The sequence below is a fragment of the Lissotriton vulgaris genome, chromosome 9 (genome assembly GCF_964263255.1).
Source record: "Lissotriton vulgaris chromosome 9, aLisVul1.2, whole genome shotgun sequence".
In the NCBI taxonomy this organism is placed as follows: domain Eukaryota; kingdom Metazoa; phylum Chordata; class Amphibia; order Caudata; family Salamandridae; genus Lissotriton; species Lissotriton vulgaris.
The window spans coordinates 1,185,893,958-1,185,912,185 of NC_141697.1; the positions used below are offsets into that span (position 1 = coordinate 1,185,893,958).

Sequence of the window (18,228 nt, forward strand, 5' to 3'; positions counted from 1 at the left end):
ATGGCGGGTAAGAGCCGAGCATAGCAGGATGTCCATGTGAACCGTGGGTCACTGAGCACACTTCCTTTGGAAAATCATCAAGGGGCAAGCAATCTTCTGGATAAGAACCTAAGGCCTCTCTAGGACTTTTATCAACGTGTAAAAGATTAGGAAAAGCACATAGCACAAGTTCTCCTTAATGTTTAAAAAACATCCACCCCTTCCACAGTAAGGAAGTGTCAGTGAGGTAGGACGTGCAGACATCTTTACTATTTGAGTGTAAGTCTCACTCTTAAAAATGCAACTTCAGTCCTGAAGGGAGAGGTGTGGCGTAGTGGCCAGAGTGGCTCACGGTTCGATACCTGGCACCCGCAGCAGTTCAGCTCAACACCATGTGACTCTGGGCAATAGCTCACTTAATTTCCCCGACGGCCCCCACTGCCTTTACAACCTTAAGGGGTGATATGTTCGCACTTGATGAATATGGAGTATTATTACTCCTAGCCCGACTCAACTGCTCCATAGGCTTCAGTGGGCTGCGGCATATAGAAATCACGATGTATCCACTGAAAGGACAACAAATAATTTGGTAGTCCATACCCTTGCCCAGGACAAGGTTTCAATTGTTCGTTCTACTGCCCTTGGGCTCTCAAATTTCCTATCTGTGGAAATCTGCCTGATACCTTCCCGACTCTCTTTTAAAAAGAAAACCCAGTTATTTACTCCACCTTCTCATTCTGTTGCCCTTACCCATTCCGCATTTCCTTATTATTTCTTACTTTTAACTTATTTTTCTTTTCTTTTAAAGTTTAGCCAGTTTGTGTTGTAATGCAGCTCAATGACATCTCTCCTGGGGGGCATTTCTATGTTTAATTAAATGGCTAAATCATAATGATAATATTGTACTTGAGAAGGGAGAGGTCCCTGGGGCGTGGGACTCACGGTTCGATCGCCGACGGAAGCTCAGCTCAGCATCATGTGACTCTGGGCAATAGCTCACTTAATCTCCCCGATGGCCCCTAGTGCCTTGAAACCTTAAGGGGTGATATGTTTGCGCTTCACAAATATGGGTTAACTTAAGTACTAAGTGGCATTTTTTACATAAATTACATCTATTTTGGTGCTACGCGGGATTGGGTGCCCAAGGGAGGGAGGATCAGAGCCTTGCCCAGGCCAGACTCTGCGGTCAACTCCTCACAGCTGGGTACTTTGCTGGTGGTGGGGGCAGGGGGGTTAGCCGGCCAACCTCACAGTGCGCATGGCCAAGGGTTGGCATAGTTAGGTATGGTAATAAAACTGTATTTTATGTTAAAAAAATATATAGTTCACTGAAAAAAACAAAGGTTAAAGAGACTTTATATTTAGGTGAAACATCAGTTAAAATGTAACATTTTAAACTCAAAAACACACTGGAATACACCTGTAATAGTTTACTCAAGTAACTGTAAATTGCGCCCTAGTTATGCACTCCCTATGACCTTGCATATTACAATACTCATGACGTTCTATAGCATAATTGATAACATCACTGATGACAACTGAAATTACATCATTAATGACATCACTGAGCATGGCGGGGCGCAAGTTACAGTTCCATGAGCTAACCATAACTGGTCAATTTCAGTGTTTTTTTTTGTTTAAAATGTTACATCACTTTAGAGTTTGGTTTTTCAGTGAATACATTAATATATATAAACACACATCTATCTATCTATCTATCTATCTATCTATCTATCTATCTATCTATCTATCTATCTATCTATCTATATCACACCCCATAGGAACTAATGTTAAATGTATGTGTATCTATCTCTATCTCTCTCTCTCTATATATATATTTATATAGAGATATATATATATATATATATAGATAGATAGATAGATAGATAGATAGATAGATAGATAGATAGATAGATAGATAGATAGATAGATAGATAGATAGATAGATAGATAGATAGATAGATAGATGGATAGACACACACACATTTAACATTAGTTCCTATGGGTTGTTATTTTATTTCCCTGCCTCTACTAATTTTATGGGAGTGCGTTGCAGTATCAGTGGTTGGTCGTGTGTAGTGCTTACCTAAATCCAAGGCATGAGTATATTTTTTCCAATGGCATATATTGCAGCAGAGACAATTTTAGGCAGGAGACACCTAAAATAAAGACCTTTTCAGCTTCAAAAATCCAGAGTCTCCGTCTGAAACGGGTCTATTGGCATCTATGTGAATAGCACTGCTGTAAGTGGTAATTTACGTGCTACAAAATGTAGTTTGTGATTCGGGTCCAAGGTTTGTTTTGGGACTGGACGTTCTTCCTTCCTGAGCAGCCAAAACCTGAAACATTGAGGTGAAACCCTGGTAAAAAAAGAAATCATAAGGAACCCTCACCAGGGAAAAATAGCCAGCCGAAAACAAAAAGTTATTTTTAAATAAAACTGTTCTATAAGAATACTTCATTGGCTAGAATAGTCCTCTGGTGGAAGCTGGTATACTTTATTGATATTTTTGTTAGCTATCTTCATTCAGAACATCGATTTTCCAGCCCTGGTATGTCTCTATTTTTTCAGGGCTGAGGGATCTTCCCAGAAGTCCTTGCGCCTTGGCATTGTAAACATGGCCGCTGGGGCAGCACGCCATTTTAAAATGTCTGTTTGACCTCTCCTTCTGACACAAACCAACCCCTCGCCAAAAAACATAGATTTTTCTTTTTCTGTCGTGACATTGATCTTATCCATGTCCGGTGGGTGCCCCTCGGGAGGGGGGATTCGATATCAAGACAAACATAGGGAGGCAAGTGGGAGACGAACCACAAAAGCAACACGCGGGTCCAACCCTCCAGGCCTCGGATCTCTCAAGCGAAGCGGGCGCTCTGACGAATGAAGGGAGGGAAAACATGCCGCGCACATCATGTTCCAAGCGGTTCACGGGCCCGGTCAGACGGCCCTCGGCCTTCGCCTGTCACGGGAGCGCAGCACGGCCTCTAGATAAATACACACTCGAAGATGGATGTGAGGCGAGCTAGGCCTTTACCCCTTCTTGGCGGGGCTCTCCCCATGAACGTGCCTCCTACCCTCCTTGAGAGGGGAGTAAAGGATTAAACCAGGGGCCTCCCTCCCTTTCACCACTGCAGTGCACCCCAGGGGTGGTACCTGTGCCACATGAAAGGCTTTCAACACAGGAGCAGCCTTGGAAATACTACATAAATAAACTTGTCTCTCCCTCCGTTGTCCACTGAGACAGTTAAGTGCTAAAGTATAGGGCTCTGCAAGTGCTGGTTTCTTTTTCTTCTTACTTTCTTTCTTTTCCTTTTTTTTATCCATTTTTTTTTACCAACTTCTAATTTTGTTCCCTTACTAAAATGTGTATTCTACCCTTCTCCTCTACATACACATACCATTTATTAATTTCCACACATAAGCAATTTAAAAACTAAGCCCAATCTGAAACTATCATGATCCGTCAATGCTCCCAATTTATCTTCCATCATGCTATATGTGCCAAGCTCAAGTTTCAATGTATATAAATGTATTTTTTAACACACATTTATGATTCACCTATTAAGATTATTCCATCCGTACAGTCTGCTGAAGTCCACTGGGACCATATAAAAAATAATAAAATAATTATATTTGCACGCTCAGATCCTCTGACGGAAAGATCAGACATAAAATCTACAGAATATGTTTCATTTTTGCATCGTACAAGATAGAGCCGAATATTTGTGATGGAGCACACTTTTCGAAATATCGCCTCCCGCGGATACAGGGAAGGCCGTGGAAAGGTAGGGCTGCGGGAGCGCAAACTAACACCATCACTATTTGAAATGGAGGTACACTTAAATGGCATGGTACAAATATAAGCATTGATGGACAATGATGGTTCTTTAGAGGACATATGTCCTCCACAGAGGGCAGTAATCAGGGAGGTGACACTCAGAAGAACAGAGACTTACTGACTAACCCTGAACTATCACAATTCAGAGCTGAGGCATAATAAATAAATACTCTTTAAAATAATGTAATAATGGATCACTTTACAAAAGGTCAGAAACAGAAATATTGTGCGGTCAGAATATTGTGTCAAAGATTTTGAGGACGAAAATATCAAGAAGGTAAGTGCAAATAGGTAAGTATAGATTTAGTGGGCCCGATTCACAGAACTAACTTAAGACACAATCCTAAACTTACTACTTTTGGTATTCACAGAAGTTAGGATTTTGTCTTAAGTTTGTCTTAAGACAGACTTAAGACAGACTTAAGTTAGGATTTTGTCTTAAGTATGTCTTAAGTTTGTCTTAAGACAAAATCCTAACTTCTGTGAATACCAAAAGTAGTAAGTTTAGGATTTCGTCTTAAGTCTGTCTTAAGACAAACTTAAGACAAAATCCTAACTTCTGTGAATACCAAAAGTAGTACGCTTAGGGTTTTGTCTTAAGTTAGTTCTGTGAATCGGCCCCACTGTTCTTAACTCCATATCTATTTACTTTGAAGATAAAATATCGTCAAGGTACGTATATATGTGGAGTTGTATATAGTAGAACTTTGCTTACTCAAAGAAGCTTACCTTCACAATATGTTTGTTCTCTATAATCTTGACACAATATTTTGCCCACATGATATTTTTTCTCCAATACTTTGTCTAAACACCGTAATAATAGTAGCCATGATTTCAAATAGTGGTTTCTCTTTAACAATAACAAAGTAAGGCTAAGGCATACAAATCCTTAGGAAGTCGAATTGGCCTTACCTGATCTATGAGTGAACCTTGGCATTCCGATGGAGCGGTGACGCAAGAGTGCTTCTTAACACACCAGGAGCAGTTCCATCTCGAAGACAGGCAGCTGGAACACCTGCGGTGGAAAGAGAGGTAGCGAGGCATTAGACAGGAGCCTCCCACCTTACAGGAGCATTCCCAGGGGTCTATGTTTAACGCAGACCAATGCCCATCAGGACAAACTTTTGTCTCATCTTATCTTAATCTTAGGTTATTAGATGCAGTGTCCATATTCTTTGTTATTAAGATGATGATGATTATTAATAATAATACCAATAAAAACAGCAATAATAATAATTCTAATAATGCTAATACCTTAATTTATCATTTTATTTTATTGCCCCTCTTGATAGCCTATCTTTTGGGGGGGGGAGAAATAGGGGTGTTCATATTACTTTCGACGGTAAGTCTACGCAGGACATGTTACATTTCATGATGTTTTGTAGCTTCTATAAAGTACCCAGGAAACCTTATTGTATTCCTGTACTGAAAAAAGCTAACTTTACTCAGGTTTGCCATGCGCTCATATACTTGCAAATGCTTTCGGGAGACATTATTTTCAGTGTCCTTAAGTTTTTTTAAAGTCGCCGTTAGGTTGAGAAACAGCTGCGAATAAACCCCCTTGAATTGTAGGAAATTTGTTATCTTATATTTCTTCGTTGGACCTTTTTAACTCTGTATTTATTCTATGCATTTTTTATTTTTTTTAAATTATTCTATGCATTTTTAAACTGTTGATAACGACAATTATTTTTAAGCTGTTAATATCGAGGTTGATTTTGGTGTGTCATGGATTGTTGTAATTTTATGGTTTTTATTTCAATGACTGAATAGAGTTTATATTGATTGATTGAACTTAATTTACGTAGCAGTTCACATTGCATTGTCACCCTCTCATTTTGCTGCAAATAGCAAGTGTTGCTATTGCACAATTTATCAAATGACTGACCTTGGAAGGATTGAAGGGCGACTAAGCCTTGGAATGATTCAAACTCATGAATGCAGATCACAGCAGTTGTCAGTGGCGAGCATTTAACTAGCTGATCGTGGACTACTACACAATGTTTTGACTTGCTTTTCGTTTTTAGTCAAAGTGCATTGAGATTAGATTTTTGTTGCAGCCTTTGGAAGGTTATTCAGAAGTTTAAATTGTCTCCCACTATATTGTACCGTTTTGAGCTGGGCTCGCGGGTGTTTAGTTTGGCGTATGCTATGTTGAGATCTATTTAGATTGATTTGATATTTTGGGTAATTTTTCCAAACAGGTACGTATTTCATGTAAGATATTAGATATAGCGTGACCCTAATTCAAAAGGTCAGGAAAACACTTTGGGGCAGATGTACAAGCCCCTTACGGCACGTTTACGCCGCCTTGCGTGACGCAACAGCGGCGTAAACGTGGCACATTCCTGCGAGGCATTTACAACGTGACGCATCTAGGGAGATGCGTCACGTTATAAAGCCCAGTGCCACAATGGGGGCGTTCCCACGCAGGGTGGGCGTTCCGGTGCCTGTGCGCCTCGCAAAAGTGCCTGCGTGAAATCTACAAGATTTCACGCAGGCACTTCCGCGATGCTGCTACGTCAATTCCTTACGCCTGCTTGAAGCAGGCGTAAGGACTGACACAGCATGTTAAGTATTGGGCGGCCCTGAGCATTGATGGAGTTGCGTTGCGCTTGCGACGCGACTCCAGCGATGCGCCGCCCTTACGTCACGAGATGCGTCACGCACCTGCCTACCCTTGCGCCATGGCACACCGCATTGTAAATGCGGCGCATCTGCCGTGACGCAAGGGTAGTTTTGCGTGGTGCATTTGTTCTGGCGTATCTCTGCTGATATGCAGAGATGCGCCAGAACTCGAAAATATGCCCCTTTGTAGAGAACATTTTTATCGCCACAGGAGCATCTCAAATGCAGTGTTGTACATAGGAGGTTATATGTGTTCGAAGTTTGTTTGCCATCAGTTTACAGACCCCTCCAGATGACTGGGAGAAAGTGAGGGAATGGAACATGTATCTGAGGCAGCAGGGCACAAGATCTAAAAAAAGAAGTGGGGGGACTAACCTACTTAGGCAGTATGCAAGTGACATCATGGCACGTGACATGACGACGTGTGACATCATGGCACGACACGACAGCGCATGACATTAAATGTGGCATCACAGGAATTGACATCATAGGAAGTGGCATCACAAGCCACGACTTTATTACGTACGTGTGATGTTAAGCATTCTGACACTTTGCTTTGGGACGAGTAGCTTTATATATCAAAAAATAGTGGTACTTAAATTATTTCAACGCCTCCTCAGGTGTAGTAAGCGCTATATAAATAACATTTATTTTGTGTGAATACTGGGAGAGACCAACACATCTGACATTCTTACAGTGCATGCATATCTAGTAAACAGAGCCGGAGCAAAGTGAAAAAGCTGACAGGTACATGCATCAAAGGATTTAGGAATCGCAAACGGTGCGAATCGCAAAATTCGGCCGTTTGCGATTCCTAAATCACTATTTGGGATGCATCAACAAAAAATTACAAGAAATCACAATTTTTTGCGATTTCTGAAAATGCGATTGCAATTAAGGAATCGCAATTTGCGATTCCTTAAATGCAATGCATGACACTTAAAAAAATTGCGATTTCGCAATTAGGAGGAAAAAATTACCATGAAGTTGGACCTCATGGTAATTTGCGAAAAATCTGAAAAATGCAATTTTGTGCATTTTTCAAACTGTCATGTTGTGCACACACATGCCCTTAGGGCATGTGTGTGCATAACATATGTGCATGGATTGATTTCAGGGGTGCAACAGGGTGTCCTTTACACACCCCTGCACCCTTGAAATCGCAATCTCAATTTGCGATTAGCTAATTGCGAATCGCAAATCGAGATTGTTTTCCCATTCATTCCTATGGGCCTTTTGGCCCATAGGAATCAATGGGAGGGGATTCCTTAATTGCGATTCGCAAATTGTGAATCGCAATTAAGAAAAAATAAGGAATCGCTAAGAAATTTGCGAATTTTTAATGCATTGCCGTTTGCGATTCCTTAATTGCGATTCCTTAATTTTCGCAATTAAGGAATCGCAAACGGCAACAATGATGCATGTACCTGTGAATCTCTTGAGTATCTGTAAAGTGCTAACCGTTGTTTCCCCTCTGCTGCATTTGCTTCTAGTTGTGAAGCTCCTGACTGCTCCCAGCCAGGAGATTAACAAAAGGAGGCCTGAAGACCCCTCAGATTCGGCCTTTGTTATGGGCCTAGCTGGAGTCTGAAATAAGAAAGCCCCATCCTGGCCCGCACGTGTTTGCTTGTTGGAAAGCAGACAACGTGCAGGTGTTGCTGAAAGTGTTGAGAAATTACACCGGGACGAGTTCAGCACATTATTTGATGGGGCCCAAGTTCTTGGCAGGGTGGACGGCGTTCACCCTGTGAAAATAGTGGGTGGACGCTGTCCACCCGTGTGTACCCCCGACTCGAGCCATGTGGGGTAGAAGTACACAGCACAGTTATGCTTTCTTTTACATCACACAGCATTACTCATCTTTACAATTTGAGGCACACAACAGAAAATTGACCCGCACAGAAGCTTCAACATTTGCAGTACCCAATAAAAGGGGCCGACGTCTGTGAATGAAAGGAAAGCATCTATAGATTTGTGCTCGATTTATTAGGTCGTTTTTAGATCAACTCTTGATTTTTTGAGCAGTGAAATTATTAGGCGTTATTTGGCTGGTAGGTGGGGGCATTTGTCAATTTTTGATTTAGCTCTCGTTTACCGGGCCAATTTTTATTAGACAATTTAGGCTTGGATTGAGTTGTAGTAGGAACCTTTAGATAAGGCATTGTTTGAAGGGGCTCTGAATTACTGGAGAAGTTTTTTTGAATTGCTTCTGCATTTTGCAAGACATTGATTCAAACTCTAATTTACTACCAAGATGTGTTTTTTTGGAGCAAAGCTCTGTATTTACAGCTGCGTTTAGCCTTTTTATGTAGTCTCAGTAGGACGCAATGAGTTTAACTACTATTATAGAAACATATGACATTCATTTTCACTTATAAATGTTGACATTGACTTTCTGGTGGCAGCTTTTGCAGCTTTAGAGCTCAAGGCTTCCCAGGGGCTGAGTACAATTTGTGTACATAGGAAACAAGCCAACATTTTCCAGATGAGCAAACATTGGGATGGGGCTGGTGTTTTCTCTGCATGATACACCCCAGGACCAGACTAGTGCCAGGTGAACAGCCTGGGTTGGTGAGATCAAGTGGGTTGGAACATTAGCATTTACATTCTACTGATAGGGTATGCATGAGTGTCTGGGGTCAGAAAGAAGGGTAAGTCAGGTCTGAAGAGTAAAAGTATAAAAAAAATCTCAAGATGGTGCCAATTTCCATTAAGTCAAAGGGTTTCTTTGGTCAGAATTGCTTGTACATAAGTAAGTGTTACAAAGTTAGCGCTCAAGTAATGTGATAAAAAAATCCTGATAATATTCCAACCCTACACTGTCATGGGGTTAGGACCGCTGGGCATCGCAAGATTGTGTGTTGGGTCTAGGCATCTTTTTCACCTGTGCTGTCTCTACTCAATTTACCATTACTTTTCTGCTAGTGCATCATTACTAGGTGATGCTATGGAACAAGAGCAGCTGGAAGGAATAAAGCCTACAGGTTAAGAGCTATATAATATGTTACCAGCAGCTCCCCTGCCCTGTAGCATCCTCCCCTGCATGCATCACAGGTGCATGTGACAACCTACGCAGCTTTGGAGTTCATTTCCCCAGTTCTCTTGCAGTCGTAGATGATGAAGTCTGTCCAGATGATATTTACGCCGTTGACCCTCACGGACGTTCGAACTGTCACATGATCTGCAGCGGAAATAGAGAGACATTGCAGCTGTGAGACAATGGCCCAATCTTACAGTACAAGTGTCTCACCCTCTATGGGAAATGCTTAACGGGGTTCCAGATTTACACTCATCATCTCTATGGCCTTCTGCTCTTGGGGTACCCTTTTCGGATATCACCTACGTGGGTATCACCACAATGCCTCTATTCTCATCACATCTTTTGGTACCGCTAGTTCAGCTAACATCTCAATGACTATCCCTTCACTGGGTAGCCCTCTTTGGGTATCGCTTCACTGGGTCACACCACTGTGCCCATGACCTCTGTGCTCATCAGGTCTTTGGGTATCACTGGATTAGGTATTGTCTTTATGAATATCACCTCTATGGCTACCTTCTCTTTGGGTATCGCGTCACTATGCTCACCATTTCTTTGGATATCACTTGACAACTACCATTTCTATGAATATCAACCCTCTGAGTATCATCTTTTCGGGTATCTCTTACCTGGGTGACCACTGTAATCATGGCATCTATGCTCATCACCTCTTAGACTATCAGTTTTTGAAGCATAATCTCAAGGAATTTCACTTCATTGGGTATCATCTGTTTCGGCATCGGTGAACTGGGTATCGCAACTATTCTCATCACCTCTTATGGTATCATCTGTTTGGATGTCATCTCTCGGAGAACCTTCCTATTGATGTTCTGCAATGCTTCTCTTAATATGGCCAATATCTCTACTGGCATAAACTCTTCCAGTGATACTGCTTTAGTATTACCTTGTTGAGAAATATCGTGCTTATTTAGCATCTTTCTATTGACTTTCATTTAGTGGTGCAGGTCTTTTTTAGTGTACAGATATATTAAACGCATTTGTTTGGGTTGTCTATACAATTCCATGTTATATTTTTCCACATAATGAACTCTGTAAATCCAAAACCAATGCAAGAGATTCTCTATTATATCAATCCAACGTTGGATTGATTTAATAGAGAATCATAAGACGAGTACTCCCTTTGCGATGTTCCCTGCAGAGACCACCTAAATGTACATGTACACCTCATGGATTTCCTCATCAGGTTGAAGGATCTACTCCCTCAACTCAACCGTATGGAATATTCAACACCCGAAAGAAGACTATTCTCACTCAACTGGCTCAAGGCTTGGCTGCAGACATTCTACACGGATAACCTCCTGGGAAAAGCGGCAACCCCAGATACATGCTCTACACTGAAAACCACTGAGGAGGCCTAGTAATTGGCCAACACGTGCTTTATAAAAATTGTATAATGTATCATAACTTCCAGCACAGTACAACAAAGGCCTTGTGACAAACATATCTGAGACCATAAACCGAACAAGTGTAAATATCTGTGTGAGCTAGAAAAGGGAAGAAAATATGGGGTGTCCCACGTTTACAGGTCCACGGGACCTGTTGTCTAATAAGACAGAACCGTATAAATATGAGTCTAGGGAAAACTAGTGCGGATTTGGCGACAAGTGTACAGTTGAGATACCTTGTAATAGTTATATATAGGTCATCAGAATTCATTAACAAACATGAACAAGCATGGAAAACATTAGAGAATATTGCTAGAAAAGGGTGACACTGAAGCAAACTGAATGCGAATACAAATAAGATTCTGGTAGAAAAAGATACGATTTTATTCTTTTGATAAAAATTCAAATTTAAAACATGTAGTCAAATTAAAAACAGCAGTAAAAACAATCATGAATAATACAAAACACAATATAAAAATAAAAAGGTCAATTGTATACAGGATTTCAAGAATCAAAGGTTTTTTTAGGTCGACGCGACGTTTCGTTTTTTTTGCATGAGACACCTTCCTCAGGACCGATTCTTTATATAAATTTCTAATCTTTTGTTTCTGTTGTGTTCCACTATTATCAATTCAGTGGGGTAGTTTCAAAGCCTCAGTCTGTTACGTTCTGTTGGCCTTGGGTAAGATGTATTCAAGATAGATTATCTTTTTCTTTTGAATAATGGGCTATTCCATACTGTGCAAGGGAGCCACCGTTATGGCCTTCAATATTGCAGTACCCACTTGTTATGGTTGCAAACCGCTGCAGTAGGCTGCACCTAATGTGGGACAGGTCCAGGAAGTTATGAAGATTGTCCTCCTGTTTCCGTTTTAAAGATACTCCGTGCTCGTTATGAATTGATACGGCCTCCCTGCTCCTCGTCACAGCGTCGCCCGTTCTGCTCTTCATGTGGAAATGCGATTTCCACACGAAGAGCAGAACGGGCGACACTGTTATATTGAAGACCATAACGGTGGCTCCCTCGCACAGTATAAAATAGCCCAATATTCAAAAGAAAAAGATAATCTATCTTGAATACATCTTACCCAAGGCCAACAGAACGTAACAGACTGAGGCTTTGAAACTACCCCACTGAATTGATAATAGTGGAACACAACAGAAACAAAAGATTAGAAATTTATATAAAGAATCGGTCCTGAGGAAGGTGTCTCATGCAGAAAAACCGAAACGCCGCGTCGACCTAAAAAAACCTTCGATTCTTGAAATCTTGTATACAATTGACCTTTTTATTTTTATATTGTGTTTTGTATTATTCATGATTGTTTTTACTGCTGTTTTTAATTTCACTACATGTTTTAAATTTGAATTTTTATCAAAAGAATAAAATCGTATCTTTTTCTACCAGAATCTTATTTGTATTCGCATTCAGTTTGCTTCAGTGTCACCCTTTTCTAGCAATATTCTCTAATGTTTTCCATGCTTGTTCATGTTTGTTAATGAATTCTGATGACCTATATATAACTATTACAAGGTATCTCAACTGTACACTTGTCGCCAAATCCGCACTAGTTTTCCCTAGACTCATATTTATACGGTTCTGTCTTATTAGACAACAGGTCCCGTGGACCTGTAAACGTGGGACACCCCATATTTTCTACACTCATTCCCCCCAGTCCCTGACAACCACTTAGAGGGGGCCTCCTTAATAACTTTCTTCTAGAAAAGGGAAGACCAGTGTACTAAAAGTGCTAAACCAGCTACTAGGCAGAGTTTGAAAAAAATGACCACACAGCGGCGGAACAATAAAAACATCCATCCATTGAATCAGAGCTCACCTCAATGCAAATGTGGTCTCTTAGCTCTTTAAGAAGTTGTTAGGATGGGCCACACCTCTGTCAACTTTGGCTTACAGACTAGGGGTGGACACAGGCAGTACTAGAGTGCTTGGTTTGATTGTGGGCTGATATGTTTACAGGTTTGGTCGATCCAGACTGCCTAATTCCCTATCAATTTCATCTAGCAAAACATCACGATTTATACTTCGGGTGCCCATCACTCGAACTTCTGTTAACATTTCTGGAAAAGGAAGTCATAATATTCCATGACTAGCATTTTTGAAGTCATTCCACTTTTTTGGAAGTCTAAATAGGTTCATGACCAATCTTGTGGAAGTAAAAGACTTTGACCGAAAAGTATTAGCTCAATGGTTGTGTTAGGTGGCAGGTGATATCTCCCTAGCATGAGATCAAAAGGACTGTAAAGCACTTAACTGGATTTGTTTGAAGCTCCCAGGCACAGATTTGGAGACAGGGGCTCCAAAAGGCATCAATGGGGAAAAATGGACATCTGGTAGTTGCATAACACCTCTGATGCTCACAATCTGGAGATTTAAACACAATAAAATCTATGGAAGTTTTTGATTTGCTTGTTCATCTATCTGGAAAGTGTTTGCCTTTTTGGACTTACAAACTGCAAAAAAGGGATTGGCTGAAGCTCTGCCACTCACTAAAGTTTGGAACACAAGCCTGTCGCAGGATGTTCTCAGCCTGGTGTATGATTTCTGTATTGCACAAGGAAAGGGGATCACTACCAATGTAACGGTGACCTCAAAGAACTCACTGTGCTTTTTCTAGAAAAAGATGCAACCACTACCTCATCCATGCTTATGAGGATTCCACCAGGCTTAAAAGAGGCCACAGCTCCAGCCTTCAGATGTATGAGCACAGGAGATCACCACTCCAACCTTCAAGTCTATGATTGAAGACCAGGCCTGGCTCTAACAAGGCAATGAATCCAGGCATCAACTGGAGGAACAACACATGGCTGCAGCGAGACATCTACTCCAGCCTTCTATTGTATGAGGACAGCAGGGGACTCACAGGAGACAAGCACTTTAGCCACTATCTATAGGAAAATACGACATCGCTTACACGGAAACAGATGCTACCGTACCTTCTCCTATGGAGCGGGTTTATTATTTCCAGGCTGGAGAAAAAGCATTGTTGTGTCAAAAGACAGCACTTATTTTGTACTCCCTGTACAACAAATGAGGGCCAGTTTCCTAGTCTGAACTTCCTGTACTTTACACTCTTGTAGACATCCGTGTTCCAGCTCAGCAGGCCCTAGTCCGGATTATGTATTAGTAGAGGACGAATAGAGTAAACACAGCCTTCCGCATGCTAGGGCCATGGCGCTCTAACAATATCCCGCTACCCGATGGACTCAGGGTTAATCATTGGCTTTTAAGAAGGAGTTGAAGGCTCTACTGTTTTGTTAACCACTCGTTGCTCCTCTGTTATTGCTCTTTCTGTCTCTTTTTATTTAATACTGCCTTACTTACCAGCAGGTTTGTTGAGAGTGCTCCCAACAAACAAACAAACAAACAATTAAATACATAAAATAATGAATAAACCATTTTTAGAAAAACACAAACAATAAAGTGTAGTGCACCCCTACAAAGGCATAATTTTAATTCAGGGTTTCTGTTCCAGAACAGCAAACACCACCAGCCATTATTATTGGACCTGAAGAATCTAACAGATTAACTGAAGTTGCCCATTCCAAAATTTGTCATCTTATCCTCTTCCTCTCCATCCTTCCATTTGCCCCCTGCCCAGCACTCAGAACCCCCATCACATCACTCTACTCCTTACCTTGGTTCGGCTGGAACGCCGGGTACTTCTCCCGTGGGAGCACACGACACGTCGCCACCTGCAGACCATGGTTGAACACGTGATCTTCCACCGCTGTGATAGTATTGCTTCCATAATCACATGACATCTGCATTCCTTTCAGATTCGGGATATTCCCACTGATGTGCATAAAAATGATCTAAAATAAAAAATATTTGAGAGTGCATGCTGAAGACGTTCCATGCTATACGCTTCTTCCATTTCATGGGGGCTCGCGGATCAGGAGTTTGAGGGAGCCCGTCATCTCTTGGCATTTTAGAAGAGGGTGAAACCACCCAGGTCTTCTGCTCCCAGCCACGCAACTTTGTTTCATTCCACCCACCAGCATACAGATGTCTAGGGTCATACCAGGGCAGAAAATAGGCCAGGGCACCAATATAAATGTGGCCCCCATTAGCGTATCGGATAGCTAAAAAATTAGCACAAATTTGCAAATCAGGCAGTTCTGAACTTGTAAAGAGATCTTGCATGGGGGTTTTGCAAGATGTGGGAGACTGCATGCATCTGTGCTTGCTGCTGGCAATGTTTGTGGTAATATTAGGGAAATTAACAATAAAATCCAACACAATAGACCACAAAACAGACCCACAAACAGCCAGAAACCGGCCCACTCAGTGAACTGTCAGACCAGCCCTTCTGGCAATGCCAAATTGCCCTATCGGCCATTCTGACCCTGCAGTTGCCATTAGATGAATGCTCTGGGTCCCACTGCAGGAGTTGTCATTCAACAATGATTGGCACTCTGGGCCCAATTACAAGTCAGATGATGCGGTGTCTCCAGGGCACTCACAGCTCCATCTGATCACAACTGGTCTGGTGTTATCGCCCGTGACCGGCCTGGGTTTACTGACTGGACAATCCAGATAGTAAAATCGCATGAGGATTGGGCTGCTAGAACTGTCCTGCCTGAGACCCCTCTGTGGCATGATGGCAGCATTCAATGCTCCCCCCTTGCTAGCCTTCAGCCTCCCCTGCTCCATTGTACCCTCACCACCCTCTACTCATCCTGTGCCTGGCGCTGCCCGCTCACTCCTATTTACCACCTGTTAAAAGCAGGTGGAAAATGGGTGCGTTGATTTGGGTGGAATTGGCGATTCTGTCTCAATCTGACCCAGTAAATATGGATCTGCTTGGTTATTGCTCATTCAATGCAGATTAACTAGTATTTGCACAATACTAATGGGGTGTTACCACACAGTACCAGTGTTTACGGATTCAGCATTTCCACCAGTACCATAAAACTTGTAATCAGGGCCTTTATGATTTGTAGGAAGTCACTTAGCCACAGTCACTGAGCCTTGAATTATATATGAGAGGAGTCCTATGAAAATATTATATTTCTTGGCACCCAAAAGAGGAGGAAATGCCTAATTCATTGTAGATTGTGGCCTGCTTTGGCCAGGTGAATAAGGTATATATTCGGACTGAGCAGTGAGAAGGCCTGTTATATCACTAGGCACCAGGGATAGAGGTCATTAACTTATATGCAATACATAGTGTTTGTAATTTATTTTATGTCATCTGCTAAGACTAATGTAACTCCACTGTTCACTTCCACCAAGAACAATGTGTTGTTTCAGACCTTGAGTACATTCTGTCTCAGTGTTTGATGTTGGTCCAATGGGTTTACAGTTGAACTGTTAGAGCAGAGATGTGTGCGCATGTGCAGAAACCGCTAGCTGATAAGATGGCAGAAGAGTGACCGTGCCTCATTATCCCCTATTGTGAGGTCTGAAGCTTGGAATCATGAGAACAATAGGTATTTGCCTGGTACCCAGTTGCCACCCGGGATTGGCTGCCAGGTGCATTGAGGCCCTCTGCCTTTCACCGTGGTGCTGCTCTTCTGCTGACTATTCTTACCAGGCTGGAATGTTTTCCCAGACTTCCCCTTCTTTTCTTACACTTGGAGTGTCTCAGATTAGAGATGTGTCCCCTGCGACTAGAGGGTTCAATGGTAAAGTCCAGTGTAAGTGATCCGTTCACCTTGAGGTTCGCACTAGGGAGCCATACATGGGTGGGATCAGAAACCCTTGTATATTTGATGCTGTCCTTAGACCTGTGGTGGCGCGACATTGATGACCTATTTCCTGGCTGATGACGGCTGATTAGCCAGAAACCGGTCCCAGGATGCTTGTTTCCGGTCCAGGGAAGACATGGCTTGGCAGTTTGGGCTGGACCGTGCCCATGAGGCACAGGGTCAGACTGATTTGCATATGTCCATGTCTGAACTGGGGTGGCAGAGTGAGCTAAAGAATAATGATGGATTATACCCAGATCTGTGACTGGGGGTGAGTGCTTGCAATGTTCAACACTCCCTCCATCATCCCCTTTGGTTTTACTATTTCCTTAGTTCCTTTGCATGCTTATTGCCTTGTGGTTGTATATGTGTGGTAAGCAGCCGATAGAAGTAGGTCGGAGTTCTGTGCTAGTGTGTACCACTGTATGGTGGTGTGCATATGTGTTAGTAGGCAGTGGTTTACAGAGTTCTGTGTGAGATGTTTGGTAGGAGGTTGTGTTAATGTTAAGTGATGCTGGAGCCCCACGGCGGCCATTTAATACATAGCTGAGCTGTGTTGGCATTGGGCACTTTGCTCTGTTCTAAGTATACTGTTGAAATAACCTGTTCAGCCAAGGTCAGACTGGCCTATCGGGCAATGAGGCAGTGCCTGTTGGGCTGGGCTGAGATTAGTGTGTGGGCTGGTTTAATGACCCGATGGGCCGGTTTTAACTGTTGAGTTCTCTTTCATTACCATAAGCATTGCCTGCAGCAAACACAAATGCATGCAGTCTCCCATACCTTGCAAAATACCCATACCCCGTGTCCAGGGCCGGACTGGCCGTAGTGGGCACTGGGCGTTTGTCAGGGTGGGGGACAGGTTTGGACTCCGGGGGGGGGGGGGGCATTTTTGTTACCGGGTTCCGGTATTATATCGGCCCCCTGTAACCGTCCCTGGCAAACCTCTCTGCTGCCCCCACCCCCAACTGATTTGCTAACAGGGGCGCTTTTCTTTTGGTGCCTGGGCCTATTTTTTGTCCAAGTCCGACCCTGTGTGGAGCATCAGAGCATATTGACAACCGAATATAAAGCAGAGTAATTGATAGCAAATTGCATTAGGATCAAGGTTTTGAAAGTCATCACATGGCCATCCTGCATGGAGGGGCTGATCCTACTGTCTCCAGAGCAGGAAATATTTACAAATATTGATTAAACATCCTGTCCTAGAGTGAGGGTTTTAAACATGAGAGGCAGGACTCTGGGGCGGTCCAGGTGCAGCTCTAAGGATGCGTTTAGGGGGCACACTTACTGGCTTTTCCATGTCTATGCTGATTTCACCAGGAATGATGGTCAGTGTCGGGCAGCGTGTCGGTCCCTCGCTGATACCAGTCCAGTACATGGGCTCCCTGGAACGGGGGCACTCCTGCTGCAAGGAACATCTAGAAGATAGGAGAGCACTGGTGAATGAGGGGCGAGAGGGGTTCAATGAAAGGACTGAAAAGAGCACCAATAAGGAAGCATTCAGAAATGGGTGGGAAATTAAAGACCCTTGAGCACCACTTTACATCCACGTCACGAGCTCTCCATGTATGACATCATTTCCCCTAAGTGTTATATGGCTCCTCATTTAGTTTTATTGCATTTAAGC

General features: G+C 42.5%; 1 protein-coding gene across 1 annotated transcript in view; it reads right to left on the reverse strand.

Moving 5' to 3' along the window:
• The window catches only part of PLXND1 (plexin D1), a 313,125-nt gene that overhangs the window by 182,038 nt on the left and 112,859 nt on the right, over window positions 1-18,228 (reverse strand). Inside the window, exons 5-8 of the mRNA XM_086939243.1 lie at window positions 17,890-18,019; window positions 14,546-14,723; window positions 9,519-9,627; window positions 4,731-4,833 (exon numbers count right to left, since the gene is read on the reverse strand). Coding sequence (XP_086795369.1) covers window positions 4,731-4,833; window positions 9,519-9,627; window positions 14,546-14,723; window positions 17,890-18,019 — 520 coding nt within the window. The remainder of the gene's footprint in view (window positions 1-4,730; window positions 4,834-9,518; window positions 9,628-14,545; window positions 14,724-17,889; window positions 18,020-18,228) is intronic.